Source organism: Pteronotus mesoamericanus, unplaced genomic scaffold (genome assembly GCF_021234165.1).
Source record: "Pteronotus mesoamericanus isolate MK-2021 breed Mesoamerican mustached bat unplaced genomic scaffold, CSHL_Meso_final scaffold_36, whole genome shotgun sequence".
NCBI classification, from domain to species: domain Eukaryota; kingdom Metazoa; phylum Chordata; class Mammalia; order Chiroptera; family Mormoopidae; genus Pteronotus; species Pteronotus mesoamericanus.
The window spans coordinates 8,019,483-8,036,894 of NW_026555313.1; the positions used below are offsets into that span (position 1 = coordinate 8,019,483).

Genomic DNA, 17,412 nt, shown 5'->3' on the forward strand with positions numbered 1-17,412 from the left:
AGGCTCTCTGAAGGGCTAATCAGTGAGTGTCTTTCAGCTGTATTCCTCAGCAACAGGGCTTAAGCACCATAGGGTGGGGCAGAGTAATTCCTGTGGCTGGGGTTATTGCTTCCCCTCAGGCTGATGCCACAGAGAGGAATGCTTTGCCTGAGAAAGATGGCTTCTGTAGTGCGGGGAAACAGTACAGGGATCCTGGCAGCTGTGCCTTGATTTCTCTGCACAGAACCACCAGCCCCAGATTCTCCCCACAGTTCTGTAGTCCACTCTGCCCTCCCTCTGCTGAAGCCCAGGGTAAGTGACTGCAAACGAAATTTTGTGCATTTGCCCCTACAGAGGCTCTCCCTGGTGAACAGAAATCCTGCTGCTTTTCACATCCGTATGTTATTTGGGTTCCTTTCCTGGTTCAGTTGCTGTAGGCTAGGAAGCCTAGCTTGTGGTTTAGACCCAGAACTTCTCAGGGGGAACACCCTAGCCACTGAAATATCCCTCCAGCACTTCAGCTGCTGCCTGTGGGATCCCAGCCAGTCCTCTTGTGCCTACTCTGTACTCCCCACCAGTCTTGTTGTGGTGATATGGCTTCTTCTCTGTGTCCATGGTTATAAGACTTCTCCCATGGTTATTCAGGATGGTTTTTCTGTATTTTAGTTGTAGTTGCAGTTTGGTCCAGAGAGGGAGGTAGTGTAGCTTCCACTTAAATTCCTCTGCCACCTTTGGTCTCAGGTATAATATCTTCTGAAATTCTAGAGCTACAGTTTTGTACTGAAATTCATAATGAGTATATTAAACATGACTGTTAAAAGATCTTTGTTGTTCTTGGAACTTAAGTTAAATATATTAATTAAAAGAGGTATAAGCTAATTTTTCCACTAAAAGCATTTTTTACCTGCTTATCTTTGACTATGTGGTTATGCTGATCTGAACTATTTTCTTACAAATGGTTAAAATCCTTTTAACTCTTTTTGATATTTCCTTTTGTGAAATTCCAGCCCCTATCAGTACAATATATTTTTTCCTCTCCTGCATTTTAATGACTGAGCTTTGCTTGACAAAAGTCAGACACCAGGCAGATTAATGCTGTTACAAACTCTCAGGCTCCATCCTGACCTTGGTCTTCACTGACATCTTTCATTCTTTCCCATTCACCTCAATAACTTCTTCAAATTTTTATTTCAGTGTTGTTCAGCCCTTGGTCAGATTTTACAATTATATATTATTACTTTTTTCATTTGGGAAAGAGCTTTGTAGAAACTAGATTAAGATCAAATTTACAGTTCAATTCTAATCCAGTTACCCCACATTCTCTCAATTTGGCTGATGTCATTGATTGCCATTCTATACCAAAGAGGATTTGAACTCTCTTTGCTTTCTTTTTCTTAACAGGCATTGCTGAGTCACAGACATAATGTTACTGGTATCATATTTGTAATCCTGGTGCTTTTGATCAGATAATATGGAGAACCTTCTTAGAGTTATATTCAGAACCTGGAGATCATTTAGTCTGTGATCCTCTTTATTTTTGTCATCCTTCATCTTCAGTCAGAATCAAAGCCCTTGTGGTTATGGGTTTCTCTGTGCTTATGTTGAACAGTGCTAGGTATTTCATTATCTTAATTTGGCCACCTGTTATAGTCTTCGTTATTCTAGCTACATCAGTGTTCTTGCTGACACCAGTCCCACATATTAAATTCATAGTTCTCACTTTTTTCTGCTGCAGGGATGGCCTAGTAGTGCCATTACTCAAATTGATTCTCTTTTGAAATATAAAATTGCACCTTACTCTCTTCTCCTAATACAGGTGCTCTTGGTCCTCATTAAGATCAACCCATGAACCACTTGTAACTGTAATATGAGGGGTAGAGAAGTATTTAAAATATAATGCCTTCAGTTTTCTAAAAATAAAAACTGGATCATGCTATTCCTTATAGTTTTAAAATTATGTAATTTGTCATCTTCATTTCTTGGATGTTAGTACAAATAAGGCTGTGGCTGGATATGTGCTTAATGGTCTGTAGGTGGCAGTAAAGCACCGTTACTCAGATTTATTTTTTTCTCCCCCCAATTAATGATCCACAGGAGCGGGATGCCTATCTTCCTCTGGCAGAAAGTGCCAGTAAGATGTACTTCATTATCTCTGACTTGTCCAAAATTAATAACATGTACCGTTTTAGTTTGGCTGCATTTCTTCGACTTTTCCAGCGAGCTCTGCAAAACAAACAGGTATGCAATTGGTTTATGTAGCTGAGACTGAGTAAGAGAGATCACTTTACTGATGATTAATTTATAATAATAATTTCCTGAGCAAACTTATTTGGAAATATACTTCAAAGGACCACATGTAACAATTTTAAACTGTATTTAAAAGAAAGTAACTCCTTAATAGTATTTTATGTTCTTAACAAACTGTCCCAATGTGACAGTCTTCTTACTGGAAATGATTTATGGTCTTAGTATAAATTGAAAAGTAATAGATGATTATTTATTGAAAAACCCAGATGATTTAGGAAAGTAAAGATAAGAAATTACTCACATACTCCTATTATTTGGGGAAAACAACAGTTAAATTTTTATATTCTCTTGTTTGAAGCTGTAAGATATGCCAGTTGTTGTTTTAGATACATGGAGATACAGGAGTACATAGTGTTTCATCAAGTTTATATTCTAATGGAGGGAAAGCTATGTTAAGAGATACAAATTGCTTTAACCAAAAAAATGTCATACTGTCCTTTAAAAGATATTAGTATATGTAGACAACTTTTATGTTCATAAATATAAAGTTATGCAATATTATAGAGATTGTGATGCTGTACCATACTTTACCTCCTGTGTGGACATTGTTTTGGTTACTTGTGCTGCAAATATTTGACCCCCAAATTTGGCAGATTAAAACATTTTTTCTTATGCTCATGAACTTTTTCTTATGATCATGGATTCTGTAGGGAATTTGATTAGGGCAGAGCAGGGATTGTGAATCTCTGCTTAACAATGTCTGGGACCTCTGTTGGAAGACTTAAGAGTGAAATTTTGGAGGGGGCGGGAGAGCCTTCCCTTGCAAGTCTGGTGCCTGGGGTGGGAGGACTTGATGATTAGCCGTGAAACTTGGCTTCCTCACAGGAGAGTCGTTGGATTTCTCATATTACATCTTAAAGCCCCAAACCTGTATTCCAGAGGACAAGGCAGAAGCCGAATTGCCTTGCATTACCCAGCCTTGTATCAATGTCATTTCTGCTGTGTTCTGTTGGTTGAAGTAGTCACAGGCTTACCCAGATTCAAGGAGATGGGGAAATAGACTTTACCTCTTGATGGAAGGAGTGTCAAAAAATTGGGGGGGGGTTATATTTTAAAACAGCTACAGACCTTTATAAGTTTTTGTTTTTTGCTTTTTTTTTCCTGTTTCACTTCTCCAATTATTTTTCCTAGTTAAATTCTTAAATTTGGATAGTTGGGGCAAAAACGCACATTTGTAAGCCTTGACCATTATCTAATTACTCTTTGAAAATATATGCTATTAGTATCTTAAAATGATGCAATGCATACTTTTTTCCTACCTATACCTTTACCAACAGTCAATATTATATATTTTTGAATACTTGTTCTTTTAGATCATTGAAAAATATTTTATTGTATTTGCAAGTCTTTGACCATTTATAAGATAAATATTACTTGTAATATAGATACAGAATTATTTTATATTCCTATTTCTTTGTTGAATTTTTTCATCCTATGCTATTAATATTTAAAAATTGAATTTTAAGATTTTCTTACATATTAAGGATGTTTAACCTTGTCATATATTGCAAATATTTTGAAATTTTTTCCTACCCTTTTACTTTTTTCCAAAATATTTTAATGAGACAAAATTTATCTAATTATTCTTTATAATTCTTGTGTTTGGTATGACACTTATATGGGTAGTTTTATAAAAATAATTTTTTGGGGGGAAAGTAATTTTTTTTAGTTAAATCAGGGAACAAAATGTTATATGCAAGTAGGTTTACTTAAATCTGCTTTTTTGAGGAATGATTATTCTATTAATATTTATTGCAGACTCACTATGTGTCAGACATTTTTCTTGGTATTGGGTTATACATTATAAACAGATCAAAATATGACAGATATTCTTGTCTTCATTAGCATGGCTAATTACTGTTTTCATGAATGAGTTATTTCAGAAAATATTTTATTACAAATGATTAAAGTTTCACTGATATTTTTCATTGATGTACCTCATTTGAAGTGGTTCTTATATTCAAAATTGAGATAAAATGAAGAACTAATGCTTTCTGGTATGTGTTTTTAGCAAAAATCTGTCTACTCAGTCATGGTAGACAAGGTAAACATTTTTGTCCTGTATATTTGTTATTTCCTTTGGAGAAACTCTAGATTTCAAGAGGCAAGGGAGAGGCAGAAGAATAAATAATTGCAGTTTTGGTCCTTAGTTTTTAAAAAATATTTTTGAATTTTAAAATAGGTTAAATGTAATCAATCCATTTATAAAATGTACTGATAGGAGCATTTTTATAAAAAACAGAATGGTATAAAGTCTGTGAGTGTTGGTTTATAATATATGATTGATATTTTTATAATTCACTATATCAGCAGATTAAAAACTAGAGTCATTTTTTTTTGTATTTTGCATTAAAATTTTCTCATATATTACTTAGAAAATATACAGTAAAAAAAATATTCATGTTAAAGTCACTGACTCTAAATTTGTATGAGAACTGATAAATAGGTTAGAAGTTCTCACTAAACTTAGTAAGAATATCAGTTATTTACTCTTTAGAAAAACTTATATAAACTGAGTATCGTTTCAGTAACAATACTTCTGGGATAATGTGGCCATTGAATAACATTTACCTTTGTGTGTGTGTGCTTGTGTGTACTTGTGTGTTTGCATTTGAATATATTTTAAATCTTAAATAAGTGGAGTAAAAAACTTGCTTTCCAATGTTTTGAAAATCCGTTGAATCTTGTCAGCACTTTACTCTGTCTCATAATAAAGTATCTTTTAGTGGATCGAAGTTTCAATTTCACATGTGATCTTTGGTAATAAATAGTGAAATGAAGAGAGTTTGCCATGTGAACTATTAACAGTGAGCTCTCTCAGCACATGCTTCTAACAAGGATAGATACCTAGGTTTGATGCATCTGAATGCCAGTTCATGATGTTTTTACCAATTTCACACATTACGGTGCTCATCTTGGATGTGTTTCTTTAAACTGACTAAATTATTTTAATATTTTTTTCTTGTCAATTATAATTATAAGGAAGCAAACAAATTTCGTCTAGATATTATACCTGAATTGAACTTTTCAAAGCATGTGTTCTTCAGATGCTCCCAGAAGTGAGATGTAAAACTCACATCACACTAAGGGAAAGGACCAGCTTTCATGATCTGCATAACCTCCTCCCCAGTTTCTACCCCAAGATATTTTTCATGAATCAAAGGAAATAGCCATTAATGCATTTTTTTCCCAAATTATTGCAATCATGTACAATGGAAGTACAGAAGCAAATAGAAACACTAAAGGTTTGTATGAATTTTTATAGCACCAATACCAAAGTTATTGATCATCTTTATTCAGCCTGAAGGGCATGGTTTAAGATTGTTCAGGTTCTTACATTGAGGGTGAGAAATTTGTCATAGGGTGGTTTTGGTCATACAGTTTTGTGGCTGGATTGGTAATGATAATAGAAACAATGAGATGGTTTTAATCCAGGCTGATGTAGTGCATTTTTAATGGTTTATTTTTTGTTTTATTTTTTTCCATGATCATTTGCCCCCCTTATACCCTCTCCCACCTTCACCCTCCCCCTCCGCTAGGAATCAAAGTGGTATGGGCAAATTTAATTCATATTGAATTATTGGAAATTGATTGTAATTTTTATGTAGTAAAAGCTTTAACTGTCAAAAAATTCAGTGAGTAAATTGGAAGATGTAGTTGACTATATTAAATGATTCATGAATTAGGCAGCAATCTAGCAGATAGAAAGGCGCTTTGAGGCACTGTCCAAAATGGCAAGTTTTTATGGCAAGAAAGGTGGGTGAAGGGCGCTGTTAGGAAAAGAAAATAAAGGTTTTTAGTCTGGACTTCATCTTTTTTGGAAGAAGGGAATGGCAAGGGTTTTATCATGCAGATTGCCTCTTCTTCCGTTGCGGGGATGGGTGGTTAGGGGATGAATTATGCTTAAGTGACAGATTACCTTACTGGTGTTTGACCAGAAGAAAATTCTAGACTGGTTGATAAAAGATTACATTTCTGGTGAATGTCAAAACCACAATTAGGTCAGGTATTAAGTCTAGGTTTGGTATCATGGGCTTTAGCACATGTGATGCCATTTTGGGCCTGTGGTTTTCTAAGCTCTTTACATTAAAGAAAAAGATACCATTTTTTAAATTGTATTAGTGTACAAGTTTAATGTACTTATTTGTTTAGATCTTTGATTGCTAAGATAATGGTATCAGAATCAGCTTTGAGTCTGGAGGAACAATTTATAAGCATGATTAAACTATGGAGTACCTTTTAAATCCTTACAAATTGTCTAAATTTTTTTAATATTCAAATTTTAATTTACAGGATTCTGAAAGTACAGAACAGCGAATTCAGTCTCTTATCAGCTCATTGAAACATATGGTATATGAATATATATGTCGTTGTCTATTTAAGGTAAGAAATGCTGTTTCTTTTATAAAATACTACCTGACCCTTGATTTAGTATAGTATTACAGTTCAGTTATGTAACTTTACCTACTAGAAAGGTACTGAGATTGGCATTTCTGATATTTTTCCAAAATAATAGTCATTCCTATCTTGAATGACTTGCCACATTTGGGGACATCGTAGGGAGAAAAGTGACCAGAGAAGAAGGGAGAGCAAACACTGGGATAGCTGACTTAGCTCAAGACATCCCAGGAACCATTGAAGGAGGAAACAACAATGTTATGTAGGTTATTTTCTAGCTGAGGTTTGTCAGACTCGAACAGTATTGACACTTAAGGCCACAGTATCATATTTTGTGTGTTGATGTTCTCTGGCCTCTGCCAACTCATGCCAGTAGTATTTTCTTTCCCTTGGTTGTTATAATCAAAAATATTTCTGGACATTTCCAAATGTGCCTTGGGTTGGGGACAAACCTGTTTCCTATTCCTGGTATTAAAGTAAACTAATGTTTGATTCTGAGTTCAGAGAAACTTGTCATGGAAATCTTTGTATTATAAGGCCCACAGAGGAGTAGAGAATGAAACATATTTTAGAAATTTTTAATATTACAGACAACACAGAGACTTTTCATTTAGGGATTTTAACATATGTCAGTTCTTGGGTACAGCTTAAGATATGGAAAGACACCTGAGTGAGAAATAGAGTTATTATGGTCCAAATATGTAGGCTTCTTAGAAAATTGTGAAAAAGGTATAGTTAATATATTCTTTAGAAGGGGATAGTAATTTTTTGATTAGAGTGATATTGTTGAGGATCTTTACTTGAGACAGATAATAAATCCTTCAAAGTGCTTTTCAGCACTTCTATTAGGGATATTATTGGAAGTTTAAAATATTATAGTTGAGCATTTCTGCACAGTTTCTTCTTTAATGAGAACTGTGGATTTTTTTCTTTTATGGTCATTCTAAAAATTGTCTGTTTGACCCTCTATTTTCACTTGTATAAAATTAGGGATTACAAGCAAATGATTCCAAATGTCACTAAAAGGCTGTGATTCTAGATATGAGGATGACATATAAGTAGAATTTCATCAGTTATAGATATCAGATACTGCTGACATTTGTGTAATGCATAATCATCATATAATACTTTAAAAATTTCATTACACAAAAAATATTTTCAGAAGAGTCTCAAACTTTGTGGAATTATATAGAAAAAAACCTTAAAGAATTATTTCACCCCCTTCCTCCAACTTTTACTCCTTCATGAGAGTAAACCAGTTCAAAGCTCAATTTGATTCTTATAGTCCATTTTCTTTCCATTTCATAGTCATATGTGCAAATGCATAAGTTTTTATTTTCCTTAACTAAATATTTTTGTTCTGTTACATCTCTTGTTGCAATAGGTCTTGAAGATCTTCCCATAACCATAAATATGTTAACCTCATTATATTTAGTGATTGTATGGTATTCCATAATGTGGTTATATGCTAATTAATGTAACTACTGCTTTGTTAGTAGATATTAGACAATTTATTGTTTGCTATTATTAATGCAGTGAAATCCTGTGCAATATATTCATCTATATGTGCATGTGTAAGTAGGTATTTCTATTCAGTACATTATTCAATGAAATACAATCACAGGATAAACATTTTGAAATTTTGTTGAATGTTATCAAATTGCCTTCTCTAAGTTCCTTATCAGTTAATCCTCTTATCCCCAGAGTAAGGAGACTACCACCTTCCTTGTGTCCTTGTCAACCCTGGATATTATCAATCTTTAATTTTAACCAAGTTGTAGTTCATAAATACCTTATTTTTAAAATTCTTTCTGTATTTTTATTAAAGTTTATTTATACCTTCCTGTATTATTTGCCATTTTTGTTTATTTGTCAGATTTTCTTTTTTTCCTTGGTATTTTAAATAAGCTTTGCTTTATAGAGCAAGTCTCCTTTATTATAAATATTATTTTATTTTAGTTAAGGTGAATTTTTTATTTTTATTTTTTCCCAATTTTTTATATTTTATTGATAATGCTGTTACAGTTGTCCCATTTTCTTTTTCTCCACTTTATCCCCCTCTGCTCTGCACCCACCCTCCCACCAGCATTCCCCTTCCCCACTTAGTTCATGTCCGTGGGTTGTACATGTAAGTTCTTGGGCTTCTCCATTTCCTATACTATTCTTAACCTTTCCCTGTCTAATTTGTACCTACCAATTATGCTTCTTCTTCCCTGTACCTTTTCCCCCATTCTCTCCTCTCCCCCTCCCTGCTGATAACCCTCCATGTGATCTCCATTTCTGTGATTCTGTTCCTGTTCTTGTTTACTTAGTTGGTTTTTGTTTTTTAGGTTCAGTTGTTGACAGTTGTGAGTTTGTTATCATTTTACTGTTCATAGTTTGTATTCTTCTCTTTCTTAGATAAGTCCCTTTAACATTTGATATAATAAGAGCTTGGTTATGATGAACTCCTTTAGCTTTACCTTACCTGGGAAGCACTTTATCTGCCCTTACATTCTCAATGGTAGCTTTGTTGGATAGAGTAATCTTGGATATAGGGCCTTGCCTTTCATGACTTTGAATATTTCTTTCCAGCCCCTTCTTGCCTGCAAGGTTTCTTTTGAGAAATCAGCTGATAGTTTTATGGGAACTCCTTTGTAGGTAACTGTCTTCTTTTGCTGTTTTTAAGATTCTCTCCTTATCTATAATCTTGGGTATTTTAATTATGATGGATCTTGGTGTGTTCTTCCTTGGCTCCAATTTCTTTGGAATTGTCTGAGCTTCCTGGACTTCCTGGAAATCCATTTTCTTTGCCAGATTTGGGAAGTTCTCCATTATTTTTTCAAATGTTTTCAACTTCTTGCTCTTCCTCTTCTCCTTCTGGCAACCCAATGATTCAGATGTTGGAACATTTAAAGTTGTCCCAAAGGTTCCTAAACCTCTTCTCATTTTTGTGAATTCTTGTTTCTTCATTCTGTTCTGGTTGAGTGTTTATCTCTTCCTTCTGCTATAAATCATTGATTTGAGTCCTGGTTTCCTTCTCTTCACTGTTGCTTCCCTGTGCATTTTTCATTTCACTTTGCATAGCCTTTACTTTTTCCTCTATTTTGCAAAAATACTCAACCATTTCTGTGAGCATCTTGATTACCAGTGTCTTGAACTCTCCATTTGATAGGGTGGCTATCTCCTCATTACTTAGTTCTTTTTTCTGGAGTTTTGATCTGTACTTTCATTTGGGCCATCTTTCTTTGTGTTGCATGCCTGTTATGTTGGAAGGAGTGGAGCCTTAGGTATTCTCCAGGGCAACGTACCCCCTGTCACTGCATTGTGGCGCTGAATGTGGAGGAGGGGTCAGAGAGGGAACAATGCCCCTTGCTCAGGTCTCTGCTGGCTTTCAGTCACTTCCCCTGCTACCCACAAGCAAGTTGGGCCCTTCTGGTGCTGATTCCTGGGTGGGTGGGGTTGTGTACGACCTGTGACCCCATTGGCCCCTCCAATGGACTCTTCCTGTGAGACTGGGAGTTTCTCCTACCACCACAACCCCCACAGATTTTTACAGCCAGAGGCTTGGAGGCTTTAGTTTCCTGTGCTAGAACCCTGGATTGTGTGGTTTGTCTTGCTCCGCAGTTGTTCCTCCTGAGTCATCTGCACACCAATGCAGGACCTCCCTGTCCGCCACCTGCTGCCATGTCCTCTGGGCCCACCACCTTGCCGTCGGTTCTCTCCACTCTGTCTGCCTGTTTCCGCCCCTTCTACCAGTCTACATGAATGTTTCTTCTTTAACTCCTTGGTTGTAACACTTACACAGAGTTCGATTTTCAGGCAGTTTTGGTTGTTTTTGTTTTTAGAGTTGATGTTGTCCTTCTTTTGGTTGTGTGAAGAAGCAAAGTTCATCTCCCCATGCCTCCATCTTGACTGGAAGTTTCCTGAGATTGGTTATAAAATTTCTAAACCCTCCAAGCACAGAACTTCCACTTTTATAAAAAAACAGCTTTTAACAGGAATAAAATACCAGAATCCAAATTAAATAATTTGTAAGATATATATAATCGTGAGAAACTATTACTATTTTATTTTTAAAAGATAATCTTTATCTGAATTTTATTCATTCAGCCAGCAAATACATTTTGAGAGAGAGGCAGAGTGAGCTGCAGGGGCAAAGCTTATAAGGAGTTTGTGTGAGAAAACTCCTATACATGTCACCCAGTATAGCCTGAGGGAGCGCTGCCATGGGTTGGCTTCTGAGGGAAAAACAAAGCACACTTCAAAGAATTTACTTTTAGGCCTGATTTCCCTGGGAACTGCCAGATCTGGTTTAGGACTGACTGGTATTGTTTCGAGCCTGAGCCAGGCTGGGGGAGGGAGCCGCCAAAAGACAAGGAGACTTCTTTCGGATAGAATGAGGGCTCCGGCCGTGTCCAGGCCGAGCCAACGGAGCGGGCCTTTTTGCCCTTTCTCCGTGTCCCCCAATTTCTCTTCTGCTGCCAATACCCCATCGATATCTGTCTTAGGTTGTCATCTCAGCACGAGATAACTTACCCGGCATGGATAACTGATCATCACATGGCAAAGCAGAGGCAGGAGCTACGCCCCTGCCGGGGGGACAGGTTATGTCTTCTCAGGAGCCTGTTTTCTCAAAGGCCTCCCTGATTATTTCCTGCTTTGGGGCCGTCCCTCCTGTCTGCAGGGTTACAGTTCCTGAAACAAGACAGGACGTTTCCTAACAACCAAATATGCTTCATATTATCTTCTCAGATCTCTCTTAGATAACTTCCATGATGAAAAGGAAAACAGTAAGAATATGTGCTCTACCAATGTTCCTTCCAACACTTTTCTGTATTCTTGCTCAACTTAGTTGGAAATTATTTAATAGTCCAACAGTTTCTATGATTTGGTATCTATTCCAAACAATAAACTGAAATGAAGAAATGTTATATGAAAGTACTAACTTGTACACAGTTTTGTAATCTTAGGTTTTGTGAAACTAAATATGCTACTTATCCTATAATCGTCTAAAATACTGAGCCCACTAAAATAGACATGTTTGATCTCTTGAGGAAAAAAAGAAGAATGACACCAATAATCTAAACTGAAACTACTAGACAGCTTCCCACGTTTGGTTTACTTTATTAAAGTCTAAAATTTCTGCTACAAAACAAATCAATCATTTTTTATTCCAGGTCAAGTTGCTTTCACTTCTGTGTGATGTGAATCCTAACCTCTCTCTAGTTCAAGAGTCTAGTGTTGCCATACTGCTGTTACCAACACAGTAGTGCAATCAGCATGAAAGAAACTATGGCAGGCAGTTTAATGTGATGTTGAGGGCTAAAATCCCAAGAAGTTTTCAATAAAATATGAAATTGGTTCCATCCTAAATAACATTACACTGCTAAATCTTGGCAGTATACCTTACTGCTTTACAATTACTGTGTTAATGATTTAACTTGAAGCACAAATGAGAATACTGAAGTTCTATGCTATATTTATTTATTTGAGATTAACGCAAGGCATTCCTTCGTATGGTAACATCTACTTTATACTTTTCATTGAACCTATTTGAAAGCAATGGACATTTAGAGTAGAAATAGAAGGAATGAATGAATTATACTTTCCACTGCTTCTTAGTCTCTGAGAATTGTGGGGTTTATGGAATATTTTTAAAATAAATTCCCTTTTCAACACTTATAGTATATGGGTTTAAAGCAGATAAGTTACCTGTTACCTTTTAAGGCTTAAAATATTCCAGGCACTATGTAAGTACTTTAAATATGTTGTGATTTAATTCCTACAACAATTGTGTTTTATAAAAGAGGAAACCAAGATTTAGAGGTAGTAATCTGTCTCTGTGTTACTCAGATGAATTGTGGAGCTGGAATTCAAATCCATTAGAATTGATGCTGAAGGCTTCTTGCTAAGAGGATGTGGCTGAAATGAACCATTATGTGTGGAAATGTGAACTTGATCTCACCAGAAAGTTGACTTTAAGATTCCCTCGTATTTATTATTAATTCCTTCATAGTTTTACTGTTCTTAAATATTTATTAGATGACTGTGATGGCATGGAATGTGTGACTGATTTTTACCACCTAGGAGCTGACCATCTCTTACTAATTTTTTTAAATTTCAGCTAGTTAATTTTATAAATAATCATTAGATACTTTGCTCATTTTATATCCTCTTGATATTATTTTGTAATAGAACCTAAGTATACTGAGATAAATTGACATTGAATTAAAACACCCATATTTTCTGATCTGATAAGCACTATAGATCCAGGATATTAGAGGTACAAAATATTTTCTCAGATATGGATATTGACAGGTTTGCTTTTGTTTTTCTGAAATAAGTCATTCAGAAAATCCTTGAGTTTGATTTATTCATTATTAATTTTTCCTCATTAATTGGAAATAATGTTTTCTCTCTGCTCTCAGTAAATTACATTTTTAGCTTTTTTTAAAGTCATTACTGTTCTCTATTATAATATTAACTGTTAGTACTTATGGTTCAACGGATTCATTGGTACCGGTAGGCAATCAGACAGCTGCCATAAACAGCTTTCTTCTGCCATCTGTAGGTTGGAAAACATAGAAGATGATTCTAGTTGGCCTGGCTTGGGGCATATGGTGTCCCCTGTGCAATTAGCTGTGGAACAATATAATATGATTGGCCCAATTGTGATTATATACTTGTCCCTGAGGGCACGGTGTCTTCTTTGACCAAAAAACAAAGAGAAGGGTAACCACTATTACCCAATTTATTAACAATGTGTAATGTGCCTGGTTCTGCTAACATTTTGGAATATGACATCAGTATTCATTAATAATTAGCTCATGGACTCGAGTGGATAATCTGAAAACCACAGAGTGTTAGGACCATGCCTTCTCTCCATTAACACCAGAGACTACATTACTGTCCCTTAGTTCAAATTTAAATCAGTGTAGTTATACTCTGTACGAATTTGTGTGTATCAATATATGTCTATAATAAAGAATTATATTTTTAAGTGATAAAGCCTTCCAAGTTACACTTATTATCTTATTTATCTTAATTATTATTTCTTTACCTTAGATGGAAACTGTTATTATAATCATTCTACATATTCATTAATTTATAAAATAAGCATCTTAGTGACTTATTCAGCTAATTACTGTTCAACCCCACATCTAAATTCTCACCTTCTAATGCCTAAGAACACTATACATCTTCCCAAATTACATGCCTTTTTTAAAAAATATATTTTAAGTTACATGGTAGCTATTTTATACAGATTGAAGTTGGTTGTATCTTTTTCTTTTTTCTTTTTTTTTTTTTTGGCACACCTGACTGATGGGCACGTCCATCCTAATTTTATGTTTTGAGGATTTTTATTTTACTCATTGGCTCACTGTAGTTGTGAGCATATTTGTTTTTTCTTTACTTGCTTAATGAGTATACATCTACTGAATAATTGCTGTACCTATATAGAAATATACATAACGCATACTTAATAATTTTGTCTTGTATTATCGAATACACTATATCTTTCCCACAGAGGAGTGGATTTAGCAGGCAAGGAGATCGCTTGCTGGTAGTATTTACAGGAGGGTCTTTTTTTGTGTAGACCATATCTCAACTATCTTTATATTTATCTATGTCTGTATTTTTAATCATATACACATTAGATATAAAGTATTATTTACGATACCAAAAGGCTAAATAAGGTGTTTAAATTAGAACTTTGAGAAAGGGTATTTTAATAGATGAGGTTTTATTTCTTTATTTTTTGGTTAGTAAACATTTACTTCTTTTTTAACTAAAAGAAGGTAAGCTTATTTTCGAAAGATTTAAAAATAAACAAACACCTAAGAGAAGAAAACAAAAATAGCCTGTCATCTCAAAATTCTTATATTCATGGATAAATTTTTCCAAAGTACATCCAAAAGTTTTTGCAGATACATATCCATAAATGTTTATAAACATATTCCTCCTTCACAATATGGCTTAGGCTGTGTATTTTGATTTAAGTATTTCCATGATAGACTTTGAACCTTTAGGTCGTTTCAGTTTTTCCTATATTTTAAACAGTCTTACAATGAATATTATTATTGTTTATCTAGGAGGACATTTGTAATCCCTTTGCATAAATTTCTAGAAATAAATTATCTTGATTTGGAGGTATATAGATTATTCAGGAGCATATAAACATGCACAATGACAAACTGCAGATTACTAATGCAAGAGTAAGAAGATTACAAATGATCTGGTTAGTGAAGACTGATTTCAGACCTCACAATTGGATTTCAGCTAGTTAAATCTGTTTTATTTTTAATGAGATGTAAATGATAATTAATTTACTTAACACTTTCTCTAGAAATTTTACCATTTTCTCTATCCTCCCCATCCCCAACTTAAAAGTGTTATTGTGTAATTATTTTTAAATAGTCATTTCTTATATTGATAAAAGTAGATAACTAGAAGACAGAATATGGATTTTGTGAATGAAAATTTAAGAACTATGCTTTTCCAAAACCACAAATTTAGAAAAAGCAAGATAACATCTGTTATTCCTTTCAGGCTGATCAGTTGATGTTCGCTTTACATTTTGTTCGAGGCATGCATCCTGAACATTTTCAAGAAAATGTAAGTGAATGTAAAGGAGGAAATGTAAAGAAAATGTAAGGAATGTAAAAGAGTTACAGAGAAATTTGGTAATGTGTAGATTCATGGTTAGATTAGAAATTAGGCTGGAAATTACATATCAACCTATTAATTTTTTACCAAGTTGGAAATTTAGTGTACGATGCTGATATCCAATCTACTCCCTTGTGGATGGATCCAGTATTCTGAAGTGATGGTAAGACAGAAAAAGTAATACAAGTAACACCTACACAGCCTCGATTTTTCTGAACTCAAGTCTACTTACTCAGGTCACCGGAAGAGTCAGCCTTCTATAGCCCTGGTCTAAGCAGTGGCACTGATAAATATTAAAAAACAAAACAAAACAAAAAACAGTGTGTGTGTACTACATTATTTATTACTTTTGACTTGCTCAGAATCAGCAAGTGAAGCAAGAGGGTGGGTAGTTCTCAGAAGCTTCCTTGAGCCTGCAGGTTTATGTTAGTCTTTTAATGTATAATTAATCTTCTTTGTCTATGACCTTGTTTCTGGGCGGCCATATAATGCCATCTCAAACCTGTAAAGAACCTCCTTTAAGTTAAAGCTAACTAATCTATCTCCGGTGTGCTTCTAATATTAAAGTGTGTGTGTGTGTGTGTGTGTGTGTAATTTTTTTCACTATGGCATTATCATAAAGTGAGAGTCCGTTAGCTTGGGTGGGAGGGAATAGTACATGGACAGTGCAACTTGGACCTCATAGTAACCTTTATGTTACACGACCAGATTTTAATGATGTTCTGGGTTTCCTTCATTTAAATAGTTAAAGCAGTGCAGACCATGCCTGTGTTTGCTCTTTGTTTCTCTTTACCTCCATATATTCTGGCTGACTTACAGAGTTTCTCCTGAATTTATTAACTTGACTCCCTTTTATTTCTAATAGTAACTTTGATGCCTTTATCTCCTTCTGTTAATGTTTTTCACTATAATCAGTATGTTCCACACTTTGTAAGACTTAATGTTACCTGTTTTTTCTTCCTGGAGAATGAATAAATTATCATTGGGGAAGAACACTTTTCTTTGATTCATATAGTATAATAATCATTCATATTTAGTAGTGATTTCATAACGTTAGTAAGAAGAGTGAGTGGTCAGGGTCAGTAGAGGCAGGAAGTATGTTACTTTGGCAATGTTTCTATATTGCTCTCAAATTTTAATATATTTTTTGCTTTATTTACTGGTGAATGTGTAAAAAATAGTATCATAGTGCCCACTATTATCTTATTAGGGGAACCCAGGGTGAAGACATAGATTTTCTTAGAGCACTAGATTTCATAACAGTTAATCCATTTTGAATCTGAATATTAAAAAAAAAAGGAGTGACAGTCTTCTCTCTATCTCTTGGAAAATATAATAGGTTTTTTTTCCCCAGCATATGCTATTTTTAAACTTTTGGTGCATCTTATTGCTTACTTATTAATGACAAATAATGTATAATAGGACAAATTAATAGAGAGTGACAAATGCTAATTGAATGTAAGATTTACATTTTTTGGATACTGAGACTCCCTTATATGTAGTATAGTTTTTTGTTTTAATAAAATTATTTCTAGTAGATTTCATATTAAAGTTTCAGGCTGATAAAGGAACTCATAATGATAATGTTGTACTAGAAATGGGAAGATGTGAAAGGTGTTTTTTGTTGGCATTTTTTGCATGTCCTTAGCTGCATTATAATTCATCTTACAAGATTATTAAGAGTATATTGTTAACTGGTTAGTATTTTTATATTTGTTGTTTTCCTTATATTTTTATTCAATAGGAATGGGACACGTTTACCGGTGTGGTTGTTGGAGACATGTTGCGGAAAGCTGTAAGTAAAAATAATAAAATTATTCTACTCTTAGGAAAAATAGTTCTGGCTTAGACTTTATTGATATAGTTGCTTCAGAGAGGATTTAGATTACTGTTGAAATTAGAGGACTATGTCCTTGTCTTTATTGGCCTTCTTTAAAATGGACCTAAACATATTTTTTTTTTTGTTTTTGAAGACATATTTTACAAAGTATATTAATTAAATACTAAGAAATTAAGTTTCTTTTTTCAGTATGTATATTTTAGTCCAAGGACATTTTTATGAATCTAAGAAAATCAAAT

General features: G+C 34.3%; 1 protein-coding gene across 1 annotated transcript in view; it reads left to right on the top strand.

Moving 5' to 3' along the window:
- DYNC2H1 (dynein cytoplasmic 2 heavy chain 1) overlaps nt 1-17,412 on the top strand; it is a 315,287-nt gene that overhangs the window by 146,604 nt on the left and 151,271 nt on the right. The window contains exons 70-73 of the mRNA XM_054592495.1: nt 2,074-2,217; nt 6,580-6,669; nt 15,217-15,282; nt 17,078-17,128. Coding sequence (XP_054448470.1) covers nt 2,074-2,217; nt 6,580-6,669; nt 15,217-15,282; nt 17,078-17,128 — 351 coding nt within the window. The remainder of the gene's footprint in view (nt 1-2,073; nt 2,218-6,579; nt 6,670-15,216; nt 15,283-17,077; nt 17,129-17,412) is intronic.